Source organism: Carya illinoinensis, chromosome 15 (genome assembly GCF_018687715.1).
Source record: "Carya illinoinensis cultivar Pawnee chromosome 15, C.illinoinensisPawnee_v1, whole genome shotgun sequence".
Lineage (NCBI taxonomy): Eukaryota > Viridiplantae > Streptophyta > Magnoliopsida > Fagales > Juglandaceae > Carya > Carya illinoinensis.
This window is the reverse complement of record NC_056766.1, coordinates 45,086,377-45,105,009: the sequence shown is the minus strand read 5'-3', so window position 1 is coordinate 45,105,009 and position 18,633 is coordinate 45,086,377. Positions and strand designations below refer to the sequence as shown.

General features: G+C 35.5%; 4 protein-coding genes and 1 pseudogene across 5 annotated transcripts in view; 4 read left to right on the top strand and 1 right to left on the bottom strand.

The window, feature by feature from the left end:
* The window catches only part of LOC122297538, a 40,900-nt pseudogene extending 30,909 nt beyond the window's left edge, over positions 1–9,991 (top strand).
* LOC122297541 (disease resistance protein RUN1-like) lies at positions 3,673–6,464 on the top strand. Its single transcript, XM_043107651.1, has 3 exons — positions 3,673–4,215; positions 4,757–5,857; positions 6,326–6,464. The coding sequence occupies exons 1-2, from the start codon at positions 3,704–3,706 to the stop codon at positions 5,844–5,846; spliced, it is 1,602 nt and encodes a 533-aa protein (XP_042963585.1). The 5' UTR covers positions 3,673–3,703; the 3' UTR covers positions 5,847–5,857; positions 6,326–6,464.
* Positions 6,511–18,633, top strand: part of LOC122297542 (disease resistance-like protein DSC1) — a 34,501-nt gene continuing 22,378 nt past the window's right edge. The window contains exon 1 of the mRNA XM_043107652.1: positions 6,511–6,616. The gene's annotated coding sequence lies outside the window, so the exon portion shown is untranslated. The remainder of the gene's footprint in view (positions 6,617–18,633) is intronic.
* Positions 9,964–12,395, bottom strand: LOC122297543. 2 transcript variants are annotated; one of them, XM_043107653.1, is made up of 3 exons: positions 11,809–12,395; positions 11,601–11,736; positions 9,964–10,369 (listed from the first exon to the last, which is right to left on the bottom strand). In XM_043107653.1, exons 1-3 carry the CDS (start codon positions 11,976–11,978, stop codon positions 10,226–10,228), a joined length of 450 nt encoding a protein of 149 aa, XP_042963587.1. In that variant the 5' UTR covers positions 11,979–12,395; the 3' UTR covers positions 9,964–10,225. The 2 variants fall into 2 exon arrangements, 1 of the variants encoding a protein (XP_042963587.1); XR_006238808.1 differs by having other exon boundaries at positions 9,964–10,771; positions 11,601–12,395.
* On the top strand, positions 12,610–17,649 carry LOC122297029 (formin-like protein 13). Its single transcript, XM_043106816.1, has 10 exons — positions 12,610–12,642; positions 12,810–13,232; positions 13,321–14,121; positions 14,163–14,305; positions 14,410–14,484; positions 15,465–15,630; positions 15,754–15,825; positions 17,242–17,352; positions 17,408–17,467; positions 17,569–17,649. The coding sequence occupies exons 1-10, from the start codon at positions 12,610–12,612 to the stop codon at positions 17,647–17,649; spliced, it is 1,965 nt and encodes a 654-aa protein (XP_042962750.1).

The window sequence follows — 18,633 nt, the reverse complement described above, 5'->3', positions numbered from 1 at the left end:
AGATGATAGCAGCCTCGCTTGTGATTCCCGTCTATAGCGATTGATAAATGATATGTTAGGTCATTCTCTGAGAAAATGACGGTTTATGATTTAATGGATACGAGCACCATTGTTTGGACCATTTTCTTGGAAAATGACAGATATGTTTCAGGTTAAATGGGATTTTTGGCGTGCATTGAAAAATAATCATTTTCGGGAAAAATGAGGGTTTTGGGTCACATTCATGTTTCGTCATGTGCACGCATATTTGTTGGATGCATTAATGTATTTTTATCTCAGTTTTTTGGGTGATTACTTACTGAGATTCACAATCTCACTGTATTCGACATCTTGCTATTCCATTTTATGGAACCGTAGATTTTGATGCTGATGAAGACGTTGAGTCTGAGGGATTGGTTTCGCCGAAGGAGTGACATGTGGTCGTTTTTTGGATTATGGGATTTGTTTCCCTTTTGTCTATGTATTTGGCGTTTTACTTTATTTTCACGGATAACTGTATAATTTTCGATAATACTTTTATTTTGGTAGTCTTGTATTTAAAATTATAGTACTTAGTTGACTTATTTAATTTATCTGCTACGTTTTTTGTTGTACATTTTCTACTTCTACACACATTTGGAACTTATCGTTGGGATGCGTGACTCGTCTTATCATCATCCCGATACCATGATTCCCAGGTTTTTATACGCGGGAGTCAAGGCGTTTCATATACAAGAAATAAGATACAAGTTTTGATCAGTTTTCTCTCCAATACTCAGTTTTCTTTCTACTTTCTTGCAATACATTTTTTCTTCCTTTTCTGATACTAAAGTCTTTTTGCATAAAACAAATGTTAAGATGGAACGTACATTAGGATTGTTGTAATGAATTGATCTCTTCTTTCGTTGACCCACTTCTGAGATATTTATGAAGTCCTTCCACGTGAATTAAACAAACGTCAAAATCAAACACCCGTGAAGATTGGTCTATTGAATTTCTTGTATGAACTTTAGACTTTTGGGATTTCCTGATGCAGGAGAAGTTTCTGGGTAAGCCAACCTGCAATACCATTTACACAGTTTTGAATTGATCAAGTCCTTCCACGTTAATTAAACAAACGTCAAAATCAAACAGTACCCATTAAGACTGTTCTATTGAATTTCTTGTATGAACTTTAGACTTTAATTGAGATTTCCTAACGCGGTAGAATTGAAGATTTATCACATCAAAGAAAAGGAAGTTGGCCGAAAAATTTAAATATGATGCTGTAGCAGTATCTATGGCTGATGTCGAAAGAAGCCACTGCTTTTAGATCTGAGAGGGAATTCATCCACTGGTGTTACAATAAGTTTCTATATCATGATGCTCGCTGTAGCATGGCTTATCATTCAGTGAAGGGAACTTAAGTTTACAGCAAAGTCGATGGAATTTATATAAATATATATTATAAGTATTCTGCCATATTCTTGTTTCTATTTTAGCTTTGCCATTCTTGGGGTTGTGGTTTGTTTGTTTAAAAAAATATATTATTTATACTTATAATTTTATAAACTAATTACTCTACTGCCCATTGATAGTTTGATGACGGGCGGATTTGGGACCTCAGATGAGACATAAAATTATCATTTGATTTCATTTCATCTTATTTCCAAACATAATTTAAATACAAAATTTTTAAACTAATTATTACAACATTTTCAAATTTTTAAATAAAAAATAAAAAATTCCAACTTTTTCAAATTTTCAAACAAAAATAATATTCTAAAACTATATTCTAAAATTATTTTTTATTCAACTTTTTCTCTCTCATTTCTCAAAATCTAAAAAATAATCAATTCAAATTATTTCACTACTATTCCCAAACTATCTTACTACTATTTACAAAATTCTCATATCATCTCATCTCACTCCTTATCCCTAACGCGGCGTGTAATAAAACAAATGTCCAGATCGAACACCGACTAATTAAGTCCCAGTATGAACTTTAGACTTTTGGGATTTCCTGACGTGGGAGCATTGAAAATTTATCACATTAAAGTAGCTATTCCAACATCTTTCAATCTCCCCATGCCAATAATGTCGTTTCAAGATAGGTTTAAGTCTTGCGAGAAATATGTTCCTGACGTGTGAGATTAACGGTTTGTCACGTCAAGTACTACCTACTCCAACACATTTCAAGCTCTCCACACTAATAATATTGCTTGAAGCACAAACACAAACATGAATTACAAGTATGATTGGTAAGCTAACTTGCACCCATTTACACGGTTTTGAACTAAACTCATTCAGCCTTGGTCATGTAGAAAAGATGGTATATATATATATATATATATATTTGAGAGAGACTTATCGTGCTCTTGTTAATCAACCTTGGTCCCAACACCTCCCTTAGGTCACCCTTTCTCATTTTGAGAAAAATCATTCGGACCATTCCCTGCTTTGTAAAAGATATGAATTTAACAAAAAGGAGAGAATTACTTGTGGTCAAGGATTGTGCGGATTGGGATTTGGGGAAGTTTCTGGGTAAGCCAACTTGCAATACCATTTACACAGTTTTGAATTGATCAAGTCCTTCCACGTTAATTAAACAAACGTCAAAATCAAACAGTACCCATTAAGACTGTTCTATTGAATTTCTTGTATGAACTTAGACTTTAATTGAGATTTCCTAAAGTGGTAGAATTGAAGATTTATCACATCAAAGATAAGGAAGTTGGCCGAAAAATTTAAATATGATGCTGTAGCAGTATCTACGGCTGATGTCGAAAGAAGCCACTGCTTTTAGATCTGAGAGGGAAGTCATCCACTGGTGTTACAATAAGTTTCTATATCATGATCGATGCACGCTGTAGCAAGGCTTATCATTCAGTGAAGGGAACTTAAGTTTACGGCAAAGTCGATGGAATTTATATAAATATTATAAGTATTCTGCCATATTCTTGTTTCTATTTTAGCTTTGCCATTCTTGGGGTTGTGGTTTGTTTGTTTATAAAAAAAATATTATTTATACTTATAATTTTATGCGCATAATGATATATACTGTTTTTAAAATTAATTATGAAGATTTTAAAATTAAAGTTAAAATAAAAAAGTTAATAAAATAAAATTAAATATTTAATATGTATAATATTATTTATAAAGTTAATTATAAATAGATTAAGACAATTTTTTTTTAATTTGAAATTAAGCACTTTCACAATTTCGTACAGGATAAACTAATTAATCTACTGCTCATTGATAGTTTGATGACTGTGAGGTTTGGGGCCTCAAATGAGACACAAAATTATCATTTGATTTCATTTCAACTTATTTCCAAATATAATTTAAATATAAAATTTTTAAACTAACCATTACAATTTTTTTAAAATTTCAAATAAAAAATAATACAAATTCAAAATTTTTCAAATTTCAAAACAAAAATAATATTCTAAAACTATATTCTTACAATATTTTTTATTCAACTTTTTCTCTCTCATTTCTCAAAATCTAAAAAATAATTAATTCAAATTATTTCACTACTATTCAAAATTTGTCTTACTACTATTCACAAAATTCTAATATCTCATCTTCATCCTTAGTCTTAACACAACTGCAACGTGTAATTGAGGAAAGTTCAACGAAAGTTCAGACCAAATTGACTGCATTTAACTTTTGTACGCTACCCTTTAATGACGGACACTGCTACTTTGAAGTAAAAAGGAGAACTCAGCGCATTGCAAACACAATGACTTCTTCCATGTCTTTCCGTGCACTCTCTTCTTCCTCCTCTTCTACTGTTACCTCTTCATGGTTTTACGATGTATTCTTGAGTTTTAGAGGAAAAGATACTCGCAATACTTTTATTGCCCATCTCCACCATGCTTTGCTTCAAAATGGCCTCCACACCTACATAGATAAGGACGAGCTTAGAAGAGGTGATGAAATCTCACCTGCACTTCTCCAAGCCATTGAAAATTCTCGACTTTCAATTATCGTGCTCTCAGAAAACTATGCTTCATCTACTTGGTGTTTGGATGAATTGCTCAACATTCTCAATTGCAAGGAAACAAAGCAACAAATAGTTTTACCTATATTTTATCATGTAAATTCATCGGAAGTACGAAATCAAAGAGGTAGTTTTGGAGAAGCTTTGGCTGTATGTATGGGAAAATTCAATGAAGACATGAAGAAGGTGCAGAGGTGGAAAACAGCCCTACAAGAAGTGGCCAATTTAGCTGGATACGAGTTGGAAAATGGGTAACTCTAACCACTCTTGTGCCTTTCAATGGAGATTTGTTATTATTATTATAACACATCAGTACTTAAGAAAAATAATTGACGTTATTTATTTTCTGTACCATATAACTTAAATGTAGCTATGCAATGCGCAACCGTTGCAAAATCTTTTTGAAAAAAGTAGGGTCTGCTATTAAAAAATTAATTTTTTTCATATAAGTTTCATATTTACTCACTTTTTTCAAAGAAATTGTGCGGTACTTGTACACTCTACGACTACAAATATTATTTCTAAAAAAAAAAAAACAGTACTCTTGAAAACCAAAACAAATTTAAGAATGCATGTAAATGCAATCATGTGTAAAAGAAAAGAATCTAACAAAACAGAGAGCATTACTTGTGTTCAACGCTTGTGCGGATTGGAATTTGGGGAGGGGGATCTATACCGTACAACCTACCACCTATTTTTTATTTTACTTTTGGTTGTGAGAAAAAAACTAATTAGATTATGTTGGTTGTTTTTCATGTGAAGAGTCCAGCTCATTAATTTATTTGTATGCAGGAATGAATCGAAATTCATCAAAGAAATCGTTCAAGAGGTCTCTAGAATAGTAAATTCTTCATATTTAAATGTTGCAAAATATCTAGTTGGGATGGAGTCTCGAATGCAAGACATTGATTTGCTTTTAAGCATCGGGATGAATGACATACGCATGGTGGGAATATTTGGAGTTGGAGGAGTTGGTAAAACAACTATTGCCAAAAAGATCTATAACTCATTTTTTTCACAATTTGATGTTCATTGTTTCTTGAAAAATGTTAGAGAAACTTCAAACCAAGTGGGTGGTCTGGTCCAAATGCAGAATACACTTCTTAATGAGATTCTAAAAGCCTCTAAATGTTTTGATATTGGTAACGTTGATAGAGGAGTTTATGAGTTAAAGCGCAGGCTTTGCTCTAGAAGAGTTCTCTTAATTCTTGATGATGTGGATGAGTTAGTCCAGTTAGAAACATTAGCTGGAGGTTGTGATTGGTTTGGTTTAGGAAGTAGAATCATCATAACTACAAGAGATCAGAATTTATTAAATAACCATAAGGTTGATTCAAAATATGAAGTAAAGAGATTGGAACATAATGAAGCTCTCGAGCTTTTTAGTTGGCATGCTTTTGAGGAAGACAAACCTATTGAAGATTATGTGGAACTCTCTAACCAAGTAATACAATATGCTGAGGGTCTTCCACTAGCTTTAACAATTCTAGGCTCAGATCTAAGGGGTCAGAGTATAAATCAATGGAGAAGTGTATTGGATAAGTATAAAAGAATTCCTAGCAAAAATATTCAAGAAGTACTCTGTATAAGTTACGATGGATTGGATGATAACGAGAAGGAGATTTTTCTTGATATTGCCTTTTTTTTCAAAGGACAACACTTGGATTATGTCGTTAAAATATTAGATAGTTGTGGTTTCTCTCCAGACAATGGTATCAGAAGGCTTATAGATAAATGTCTCATTACAATTACTATTCACAATACATTGTGGATGCATGACTTGTTACAAGATATGGCAGAGAAATTGTTCGAAAGGAATCACGCAAAGAACCAGGCGCACGTAGTAGATTATGGTTTCATGAAGATGTTCGCTATGTACTAGAGGAAAATGCAGTAAGTTCTTAGATTAAAAGCTCTTTTAATTGAACATTTTTTATTAGTGAAACTTACATTAAAAGTATTGAATTTCTTTTCATAACAAATGGAAAAGTACTGCATATTAAATAAACTATCATATATGTATCCATCGATAATATGATCATTTTTTTATATTTCCAACTTAAGGTAATGTATTTAGCTAATTAGGGGAATCATTAAATCATCATACTTAAATGTCCTTCAAAGATATATAATCATCCCTTTTCAAAGACAAGAATGAGTATTTTTTAATCATGAGTATATTGCCTTCATGTCTTATATGAATGTATAGTTAATAATGACAAGTAAATTTGAAAAAAGACAAATTTTGAATATTAATTATAATGGACATTATAGTTTTGATATTACAATTTTAATAAGTGCTTAGAAATGAAGATTTTAACGATCTGACATTACTGGCAACCTTATGAATTGTCTCATTAGGGAACAAACAATGTTGAGGGGATAAAATTAGTGGTTTTGCCTGGGGCTAATGATCATGACATGATACGCTTGAGTCCCAAATCGTTTGCAAAGATGAGAAGACTAAGATTTTTTATAAGCCGCGGTGCACACTTTTCTGGAAGATCACTTAATTATCTTTCTAATGAATTAAGAGTGCTTGATTGGTCAAATTGTCCTTTACAATCTTTGCCATCCAATTTCCGTGGAGAGAAGCTCATTGATTTTCAACTGTATAGAGGCCGCATCAAGGAGATTAGCGGCCACTTTAAGGTACAATTATTACTTTGAATATTTCCTTTCTTTAAACCCATGTGTTCATGTGAACTTCCTCACTATTAATATATATATTTTTTGTTTTTCAACAGAACTTGACGATAATGAAATTTTCTGAGTGTAAGTTATTAACCAAAATCTCCAATCTTTCAAGTTGCTCAAATTTAAAGGAATTGGATATTATGGATTGTGAAAATTTAGTCGAAGTTCATGATTCTGTTGGATTCCTGGATAAGCTTGTTCGTTTGCGTCTTTATCAATGCTTCAACCTGAAGAGTTTTCCCAGGCATCTCAAGTTAAGATCTCTAGAAGTCCTTACACTTTATAATTGCTCAAAACTTCAACACTTTCCAGAAATCGAGTGTAAAATGGAATATTTATGTTGCATCTCATTATGGGGCACTGCAATAAAAGAATTGCCTTCATCCATTGGGTACCTCACTCCTGCACTTAAAGAGTTACTTCTGCCCAAACAATGGACAAAACTTATGCGTCTCCCTAGTAGCATTCATCAGTTGCAAAATCTAAAGGTGCTTTGTCTCAGTGAGTGTATTAATGGATGTGTCACTGGGATTGGACGTTTATATCTAGAAGGTTGCATGGACCTAATGCGTTTCCCAATCAGCGATCCTAACTGGCAAGATCCAAAGAGTCTCTCTTTCAATAAGTGTACAAATCTTGCAAAAGAAGAAATAAGTTTATCCTTTGGGTACCAGACTGAGCTTAAAAATATCCACCTAAGTACATTCAGAACGATGAAGAGGTCTGAACCAGAATCAAGTGCTGAATTACTCCCAACGCCAGTTTATAAATGGTACCTTGATGACTTTTCATTTTATTGCTCATCCACTTTGCACGAGTTAGATCTATCTTGGTGTGCAATTGTCAACCTTCCTTTGTTCATCGAAACCTTTGTTGAATTGAGGATTCTCAAATTGTGGCACTGCGAGAAACTTCAAGAAATTCTACATCTTCCACCAAATATACAAGAGCTATATGCTAGTGAGTGTTTCTCCTTGGAAAGATTCCCAAAAGTATCAACAAAATTTCAATTCTATACATCATGTGGCTTGCGAGAACTAAGATGGATTGATTTGTCCAGTTGCCATAAATTGGATGCAAATATAGGGAGTCAGGTGCCAAATCCTTCATTTGTTGAGGTATGTGATCTCTATTTCTCTCTGTGTTTTTTGTAGGTGTTTTTGTTTGCAGATTGCCTTGTCCTTATGAAAATATGCGATACATGTTTGACAGGAACATATTCAGAACCATTTATGTGGAATTATATTTCCAGGGAATAAGATTCCAGATTGGTTTAGCCATACTAATGAGCCTTCAAATAGAGATTCGTGTGAATTGGATATTAGTGGGCCCTTGTATTTGGATGAAATCATAGGAATTGTTTTCTGTGCTGCTCTTGGATCCGGCATGGATGACTCCTCCTCCGGTATTCGTGTTTCTATAAACGGTAACATGCTTGTAGAAGCAAATTTTGAATTATTAGGAGACTGGGATCATGTATATCTAAATTACTCATTTCCAGAATGTATCGAGCAATGGCTACGGTACCCAAAAGGAGACAATCTGAGGTTTATATTTGATAGCAATGAAGAAGCTGCAGTGATGTTTAAAAGTTGTGGAGTACACATAATCTATAAGCATGAAGAGAATGAGAGTTTAACAGTTGGGGAGTGCTCAGTAGATTCATCGAATGGTATCCTACTTTGTAAGAGACACCGAGATGATGAAGACCGCAACTTGGAATTCAATGGATATCCACGACACAAGAGGCGCTCTCAAAACTTGAGCAATTCAAATGTAGTTATCGATTGCGCATGTGTTGACGGTGATTTCACAGAAGTAGAAGGAGGCTCTAAGGGAAGTTTAAAAGAAGAAGAAGTACCTGCCTCTCAATCTACATCCCAAGAAGGCCAAGCGAATTCAGAGAAGCTGGCTTACTAGGCACCAGGTCAATGTCTTTGCATGGATAAAATTCCCCAGTTTTTTTTTTTTTTTTTTAATTGGATTGGTTTCATGATATTAATGGCATATAAAAGGATTTTACGATGCCAGTGCAAAAGGTTTTCGTAAATGATCGGATGCTGGACTTGTTTGTGTGCTCGGTGTTGTTTGTGACATGATAATTGTGTGCTCGGTGTTGCCCCATCCATCCACTTGCAGCCTCCTTTACTTCATTGATAATTTTTTATGCATCACCTTCGAAAGTTACTCTCTCTGAAACTGATGATCTCTACATGTTTCCATTGCCTTCCACATAGCACTTGCTTTAGCCAACTCAACACTTCCAAGAAAGTTCTTAGCTGCTCACAAAGAGAAAATGATCTCCCCTTCATGATTTCTTGCTACCACTCCTATACCCATTTTCTGCTCTTCCTTATTCAATGTTGCATCAAAGTTAATTTTGTGAAGCTCTCAGTGGGTGGTAACCACTTAGTTTCTCTTCTTCTCGTGCCAAGTTCAATATGTTGCTCTCTTTTCTCCTCCTCAGCTTCTTGAAAGACTTTCAGGTTTACTAAAGTCTTCTGGACCAAATACCTGCAAGTATTACATATATTTCTTCTATTTTCTTTTGATTAAAACTCTGCTGCAGTTTTTCCCATAGCTGGAAAAATTATATGGAACTTAATTAATACGCTTTAATTTGTTGGTTTATTGGTTCTTATGTATATATATATATTTATATATATATATATATTTATATAATCGAAGCATACCAGAAAATCTAGTAGTTAATAATTCAACTGTCTCAGTTTGACTGAGATTATTGTTAACATAAGCATTTGCAACTATAAACATCTTATTCATGATATTGAATATTTCTTGTTTAGAGAACCCATCAATACTTCATTCATAAATGTTGTCAAAAGAAACGGCAAACTGTGTTATATATATAAATATATATATATATATATATATAATTAATATGTTAGGTGATCATGGCATTTTCTGATATTGGGATATTAAATTGGATTAATTAATTCCCTTTCTTGTATTTCTTGGCACTCCACAGACATGATGGATTAAATGATAAGTCGCTGGCTCTCTATACTGAAACCGTAATTAATTAATTAGCAGTACTATTAATTTTCGTTGGATACAATTTTTCCCTTCACTCCGAATTAATTAATGATGTTGCGTATATATATATATATATGTTAATAGTTTGAAAATGTATATCTTTTGTCAAAGCTTTGCAGGTGAATTCTTCTTCTGATCAGTTGGCTGAAGGAGCTGAATTTGAGGTTAGAATTTGGAGCACAAACAAAACCATAACTTGTGTTCATAGTCATGACTGCATGAACCATTAAACAGCACAGGCGATATGCTGAAATTGAGTTCACTTTATTGTTTTAAAAAAATCAATTTATATATGTACACATGTGTATGATACATGGCTTAAGAATGGTTATTGTTCTTCTTTCTTTCTCCAACTTCTCTGTAATTGAACCTCTCTGATGAATGGTATTTACGCTTACAGAGAGGGTGACGCCTTTCAAGGAGCTTCTATCTCTTCCTTTTACTCTTCTTCTTCTTTTAGAGGTGAAGATGTTCGAATTAAGATTACTTCATTGGTCGAATTATCCTTTACAATCTTTGCCACTCAATTTCCATAGAAAGAAACTTATTGCCTTTAGAATGCGTTGTAGCTTCATCAAGGAGTTGGGCGAGGGAAGAAGCATCAATATCCTTTGGGAACTTTGTTGCACTCGGTTTTTCAAATCTAACGGGCTGCAAAAAGATTGACGGTTATACAAATCTTGGAAAGGAGATGAAGGATGGGAGCAGTGTATTACAAGTGTTGAATGTTGAGAATTATTTCCAGTCAATTAAATTTCTCCCCAATATCAAATGTCTTTATATGATGTTTAATTCCTCTGCCACTTCGGATTTCTTAGATCTCTCGGAGAGAGAAATTGTTATCCTTTGTCATTACAAAGATTTCCAGAAGTAGTATCAAGAATATTACAATTCAATGGAAGCCACATCAAATTGCTTTAGAGAATTGACTTGACTGGCTGCACCAAAATGCATCTAAACATCTGGAATTCTCCACTGCCGAGTCCTTTATTGTGGAAGAAGGAATGTATCATTCAAATTGACTCCATTTTTTTCAGTTTTCATGACCTGAAACTGTTGAGGAATCATCGTTGGTTTAACAGGGGCAATATCAAGAAGAGTTTTAAGAAAGTGAAATAGTTAAGAGGAGATTAGTGGAATTGTGTTGTATGCTGTTGTGTTTTTCAAAAAAGTTCATAGGGCAACAAATATTATTTTGTATGCTGAGATAACCAGTAAAGACCCAGATGATGTATGCAGTAATTTTTAAGGCGTAGATTTGGTTAATAATGATATGAATACATAGAATTGGAGGCCGATTTAGGATCTTTTGAGCTGAAGGTTTTGGACAATTTGAGAGTTGAATTGTATCCCAACGATACTGATCCTTAGTGGGTGCTGATCTATAAAAGTTGCGGAGCCAAAGTGGTATATAAGAATGAAAGGAGAGCAAATAAAAAGAGATAATGGATGAAACTGATCCTGGAAAAGGTCCTCAACAGCAATTGAGTTAATGATAGATAACCCAAGACTTTACTGTTACTACGCTTTAAGTTTTGTTTGTTCTATCTGTCTTCTATTCCCCCCTCCTCTCTCTCTCTCTCCCCGAGGCAAACGAAGCAAGCGTTCGATATGCATTTTATCAAACAAGTTCTAGTTTATGCCATGTTCGAAACCCAATCTACACAGCTGAACTCTCAATACAACTGACTCCAAAATGCACCAATTAAAGAAATCCAAGTCCCCCATTTTGGCCATAAAACATGGCGATAAGCTTATTAAGTTCAAAGCCTAGCCAGAATAAGTAACGAAACTTTACCAGTCAGACACTGGAAGAAGATTGAAGAAGAACTTATCGTACAACCACAGAGAGAGAGAGAGAGGATTGCATCTTTATATATACCATGCAAAGGAACATAGAGTCCGCAACTCTGCAAGCCATTCGGAAGGAAATTCCACCTCCCAAAGTCCACCCGTCCGTTTGAAGCTCTGTGCCGCAAAAAGCTTCGTAGTTCCTTAAGCAGGCAAGTTGCCCTTGCCTAAACCAACTATAATCAGTACGTCCCTACCAATTAACCCAAGAAAGCTCAATTTTTTCAGTGGAAGATTACCAAATATTCGGACATAATATAGCAGTCTGGTGTGGATAAGCCAACTTCATCCACTTGTCGGCGGGGGACGTCATGCGGCGGTGCGGCCTCCACGCGACTTGGTAGGTAATAATCTCAGCCCGCAGAAAAAACCAAAGAAACGGTATTATCTTATTCAGAAACAAACACATCCGTCAATTCATCGTTAACAACACCAACATCACCAATCCCAACACCTGACAACAAGCTAACACAGAAACTTTAGACACACCCACCCAGAAATATAGTACATATATATATAGTTTAATATAGAACTACAATTGGAGGTGTCGTTGGACGACTGAGATGGCGTTGCTGCGCAAGCTCTTTTTCCGGAAGCCGCCCGATGGGCTTCTTGAGATCTCTGAGCGAGTCTACGGTACGTTCCTGTTCTGTTTTATTTCTTTGTTAAAAAAAGGTTGAGGGAAATGACGAAAATGTTTCCAAGTTGCAAGGGATAAATGGAAAATTGTGAATAGGAAGAGTGGGATGTTTCACCATCTGCGTGTGTTTTTTGAATTCCAAGGGTTTTTCTGCTTTTTGAATTCCTAAATCTTTTGTTTGAAATTCATAAAAAAGAAAAAAAAAATTAAAAAAAGCCCAAAAATTTATAATTTCTCCCCTTCCTTTGCTTCTACATTCTGAGGAACCAAGCAGAGTAGAAGGGAGCAAAAATCTAAGTCGAGGCAGTATTTTTTAGTGGTTATCTAAATTATATACTAGAAAGCTCAAATGGCAACCCAATTTTGTGTTTAGAGGACTATATCAGTATCTCATTGCATAATGGTTGCAGAAGAAGAATACAAATTTTTTCTAGTTCAACGAATAGAATAAAGTTATAATATATAGCCACTACTAAGTAGGATTATTTTGTCTAATTAAGTTGTGGAAAAAGTTTCCAATTCAGTGGCTGGTGATTTCTCATTCTATCTACATATTCTTTGTACATATGACTGTTTGTTTACCTTAGAATTTTGTTTCAGGGAGAATGCGAACTAGTTAAAATAGACATCAATTGCCATATTCAAGGTGATGCTGCTGCTTCCGTAGTAGCGGGTGATATCTCAAGCTTTGAGGAGGAGGGCCTTCCAGCGGAAGCATTTGCAAAAGTTCAAGAGTTCTTCAGTTATGTGGACTGTTTAGATCCCAGGGCCGATGCATCACTAAATGTGCTCCAACACATGAGTGCATCAAATATTGTCCACGAACTGTTGGAAAGTGGCTCTCATGAGAGTGTTGAAACGAGTGGTCTGTTGCAGGAGACAAGTCCTAGAAAGCTTTGGGAGAAAAAGAAGCCTACGGTCTTGGAAAGTAAGGCTAAGAACTCCTTGTCTCTGTCCCCAGAGATTCAGTCCATGTCCATGTCCTCACCTAAGCAATCTCATGGTACTTATCTGAGTAGAAAGGTAGCTGAGACTCCTGAAGTTCAGATTCCGCCTCAACTATCCAGACAATCTTGACATTTGCTGCCAAGGGATACCTCAATCTTCTCAGTCAACAATAGTCTTCTGTAAATCTGTGGAAGATGCATCTGTAGCCCAAACTTCTGGCATAGAACGTCAGCTACATTATCACACCTTATCTGAAAGTGCAGAAACCACCCATCCGCCAGCTATATCTCCAGTCATTACAGATCTAACCTTGTCTGTTTCACACACATCTGAATCTCTAGATGCCAAAATTGTTTTGGTTTCACCCCCTACACCTCCACCTCCTCCTCCACCACCACAGCCTTCCTCAACTGATGTTTCTACGAAACTTTTTCATTCTCCAACTCCTCCACCACCTCCAACACTGCTGCCTCCTCAAGCACCTCCTTTGAAGGAGAATCTAGCTGTTAGAGCTATGCTGCCTCTGCTTCCGCCTCCAACCCCTCATACCATGCAAACTGCTGGTCCTACAATTCCTGCCACTAGTTTATTACTTAATCCTCCTTCAGCTCCTGTAGTTACTTCATCAATTAGGCTGCCTCCTCCGAATCCTCCACCCCCTCCAATACCGCCACCTCCTCCAACACCTCTTTTGAAGGAACATATCGCTGTTAGAGCAGGACATCCTCCACCACCACCCCCTCCTCATTCTCAGCAGGTTGCAGGTCCTAGAGTTCCATCTTTAGTGCCACCACCACCTCCTGCCCCCATTTTTTCATACAAGAACTCACTCCCTGCATCACAAAATTCTCCACCTGTCCCATCCCCGCCCCCTCCACCAGCTCCTTTTCTTAAAGGTACATCTAGGACTGGTGATGGTCATCCAGGATCCCTTGCTCTAGATGGCAATGGAAATAGTATCTCTGTATCTCCATCTTCTGGATCACCGTTTAATTCTCTCAGCAGGGAAAGGGGCAAATTCTTTCACGTACTATAAGTGCCAAGAATTATCATAACAAAAAACTGAAGCCATTGCATTGGTTGAAATTAACAAGAGCAGCATCAGGAACTCTTTGGGTGGAGGCACAAAAATTGGGTGCAGCTTCAAAGTACATGCTTTTTTTGCTAGGAGAACTTTTGTGTCCAAGCATAAGCATGCTTTGAGTCTCCTTCACATCTAATAGGCTATTTCACTTGTTATCTCTCGATGTAGGGCTCCAGACATTGACATTTCAGAACTTGAGAATCTTTTCTCAGCCTCAATTCCAAGTTCAGATCATGTTAGGAAGTCTATGCGAGGCTCAGTACACATCTGCTTTTCTGGTTAAAATTTTACAGTGAATTTTTTTTTTTCAGATTCTTTGTCTTATGGTACTCCGTCTGATGTAGGATAGAACAACTTGTTTAGGATTGCATTTCCTAAGGGCTAAGGAAAGGGGAGATTATTAAGGTTCTTATAGATGACAGAAAGTATTAGACCTTGTCAGTGGATTTTAGCTAAGGCTGGATGAAGAAAAGGTTGTAAGATTTTGAGATAGTGAGCAGAACTTTAGGACTTTAGATTGTTGAGAAGATGGAATAAGGGGGAAAATGATAAAAGAGATCCCAATCAGGATTATGTGATGGAAAATGTAAGAACGCATGGTTGTGATTCCATCAAATTTTAAAGAGGATAATGGCAAATGTTCATGCCTTCCAATGAACAAAATATCCGAATATTTTTATTAATCAAAAACCTTATAAAGTTTTTGAATCATATTTATTATAAATAAAACATAGTATATAGACTCCTAGACTATTTGATAACATACCTTTAAAAACAGAAATATACTAGCTTTTAAAACCCAAGAATTCAATGATTCTTAGAAATTATTAGAAAACCCTAGTACTATTAGAAAACTCAGCTTAAAAGCACCAGTAACCTTTTAGAACCCAACATTACAAATAATTCTTTGAAGCTATTTGAAACCTTAAACTGAACTTCATTGCAAGAGCACCCCTTAAACTTGTGCTTGATGCAGAAAAGCATGACTCTTCAAATGGGCTTTTAACCAAACCAAATAACTAAAGTCAAAACTGACATAACTGTTTGCATTTTTCATTTTTGGAATCCCCTCAACTACTATGAGGGAGTCTTATTTCCATTATATGTATCCTGTGGGCTCCACATAATAAAACTTAAAATCACATATAGAGGAAAGACACTTGAACTTATTTGTAGGCTTCTATTTTATGGTCTTTCGGTTTTTTTTTTGGTGTTCTTACTAGCTCCCTCCCCCCTACAAGCGCAACCTTCCTTTCTGATTCACCACCCCAAGGGTATGAACAATCCATCGAAAAGGACTGTGTTAAGCCAATTTGGTTGGGAGGTTTGGTCAGTGACTTGGTACTAGCAGTTGTCTCTGTGATGGGGGAGGCTTTGCAGTACAGAGATGTAATGTATTGTTGTTCTTATTAGTGTCACTTTCTTATCTCATTTATCTTGTTTGGCCAAATTACAGTTTTTATGAATAGTAGATCAATATCTAGAGTTTATGTAATGTTATCACTTCTGCAGATTGACCACCGGCAGGCATATAACTGTGAAATCATGCTTTCAAAGGTGAAAGTATCATTGCATGACTTAGTGGTAAGTTTGGTGGCACTTCAAACATGTACTTCTCCTGGTAATTGGAATGAAGGTTTAATTTCGCCTCAGCTTCAAGTAGTCCAGAGCTCAAATGTACAAATCTTTATCGAAACTATAGGAGCTCAGATAAAAGAACATGTTCTGCATTCCACTATATATAGGGCAGACTTCGTTTCTTATTTCTAGGTTTTCTTTTTCTAACTTCTTGTACTTGTATTTGAAAATTTCTTTGCATTAAGTACAAACTGATACCAAGAGTAACAGGTTTTATGACGTGTCACTTGATTTTAGAATCTCTCTTTATTTTTTTCCAGTAGGTGAATAAACCTATGTGACCTTACCCTCTGACCTTGTAAGGGAAGGAGGGGCCATTTTGTCAAGAGATCATTGATGCCAATTGTTGCTTGAACTACAGATTCTTTTCAATAAAAGAGTTCCAGGACAGTTGGGCTCAAACTTAACATTGAAATATGATTAGAACAATAATAGTGGTGATGTGTGCTAAACGCTTACAACTGATATGAACCAACAATGGTTTGACTTAAAGTTTCTGCATAGATATGTCAAATTTCAGTAGCTAAAGGGACAAGTCTGGTTATATTATTACATTCTTATGGTTATCTTATGTCAACTCTTCAGTTGATGAATATGGGATGTAGGTCATGTCTTTAATTTGGCTTGAGCAGGTCATGTTATAAATGTTTTGGTGATCATAATGTCATCTTCCACTATACCTCCAAAAACAAAATGCATCTCTCTCTCTCTCTCTCTTTCTCCAAAAACAATATTCTGTTTTGGACAGAATATTTTAGAATCAGGTTCAATAGCCTAAAAACTGGACAGAATATCACGCCTCTGGCACAACCATTTATGTCACTGTGATCAGTAATCTCGTGGAAATATTCTAAAAAAACAGGAGTTCATCTTTTCTTTAATTAATGTTATAGAGGGAACTATTTACATTATCAAAAGCAATTACACTGGTCAATCTAGGTTGGCATATCTCTTTAATTTGGGACTTCAGCAATCATAAGGGTGTGGTCAAAGTTTAACATGGCTTTCTGGTCCTGACTTGAAATCCAAAATGGATTTGGATGGTATATCATGACCAATTAGGATAAACCCAAGGGGTTATAATATGGTGGGGTCAGTGTTTTGGGAGCTTCATTGTATTGTTGAGTCTCCTAAAGATTACCTGGACTAGACACTAGATCAAATAACACCAAATAACACACAAATATAATTGAATTGATTTGTATCCAGCTATTGATACCTTTCTTTCTATGCTTTAATCTGCTGTGGAAGCTCACTGGATGCAAACTTTGTTTGGATTTATGTTTTCATGTTAGGTGAATCCACAATTTGCTCTAATCTTTGTACATATGACTGTTTGTTTACCTTAGAATTGTGTTTCAGGGAGAATGCGAACTAGTTAAAATAGACATCAATCGCCATATTCAAGGTGATGTTGTGGTGGAGTGTGTTAGCTTGAATGATGAAATAGCACGTGAAGAGATGATGTTCCGAGTAATATTTAATATATACTGCTTTTATTAGGTCTAATATATTGATCCTAAACCAGGATGAAATTGACATATTGTGGAATGCTAAGGATCAATTTCCAAAGGACTTCAGAGCAGAGGTATCTCACATGCTAAATTTTTTTTAGGCATAGCCTTTTTTTGGCATCTTTCTTAACATGAAAGTAATACCTTGGTTATCATTCTGCTTCCGCAGTAGCAGGTGATATCTCAAGCTTTGAGGAGGAGGGCCTTCCAGTGGAAGCATTTGCAAAAGTTCAAGAGTTCTTCAGTTGAGGACTGATCGAAGTTGCCAGGGCCTTCCAGTTGAAGTGTTTTATTTAAAAATTTGAAAATGTTGTAACGATTAGATAAAAAAGTTGAAAACTTGGAATTGAAAAATTTTTGCGTCTAAATGATGTTTTGATATTGAGATGAGATGGTTTGAGAGATTTGTGTATCCAAACAAAACCTAAGGACACTTTTACGGCAAGTATTGGCACAACATACAAAAAGTTACTATCTGAGGGAGGCTGACGTTGCATGCTGAATTTATATAGAAAAAAAAACACAAAACACAAAATATAGAGACATTATGATAAATATGCATTATGCAAATCTATCAATAAATCGATTTGATACAAGAGTTAGCCATTCATACAGGGATCATTGTAATGCTTGGGAATGGAAAGAACTTCAAAACAAGAACAGATGGTCTCCTCCAGATATCATTTCAATTGCATTTGATGTAGCAGTTAAACCAAATGGCAGCACCTCTGCTGCCATATGCAGATCACACAGTTGCAAAATTGTTTTCATAATAGCTGAGCACTTAGGGAGCTGCAATCCAAATCAAGGAGAAGCTATGGCAGCATTCATAGGAGTACATGAAGCTCAATCCAAACACCTAAAAAATATCCTAGTAGAAGAAAATTCTCATAGAACCATATCAGCTTTAAAGGACCCCCAAGAAAATCAAGAGCAACTTGCAGAAAGTATCATAAGAGACATAAGATTAATACTACAAAAATTTAAAAGATGGGAGATGGTTAAAATACATCGCTTTCAAAATCAATGCATGCATGCCATTGCACAATGGACAGCATCCAATATTGTAATAGGAAGCATATACCCTTAATCAAAATCCCACAATGTCTATTAGATTTTCATAACGGTAAGAATCCATCATATGCATCGGATCACTTAATAGATTAGTAGTGATTACTAGCTTATTGTACTAAGACCTTGTTTATTACTCCACATTACTGGCAGTGCTGTTCTTATGGAG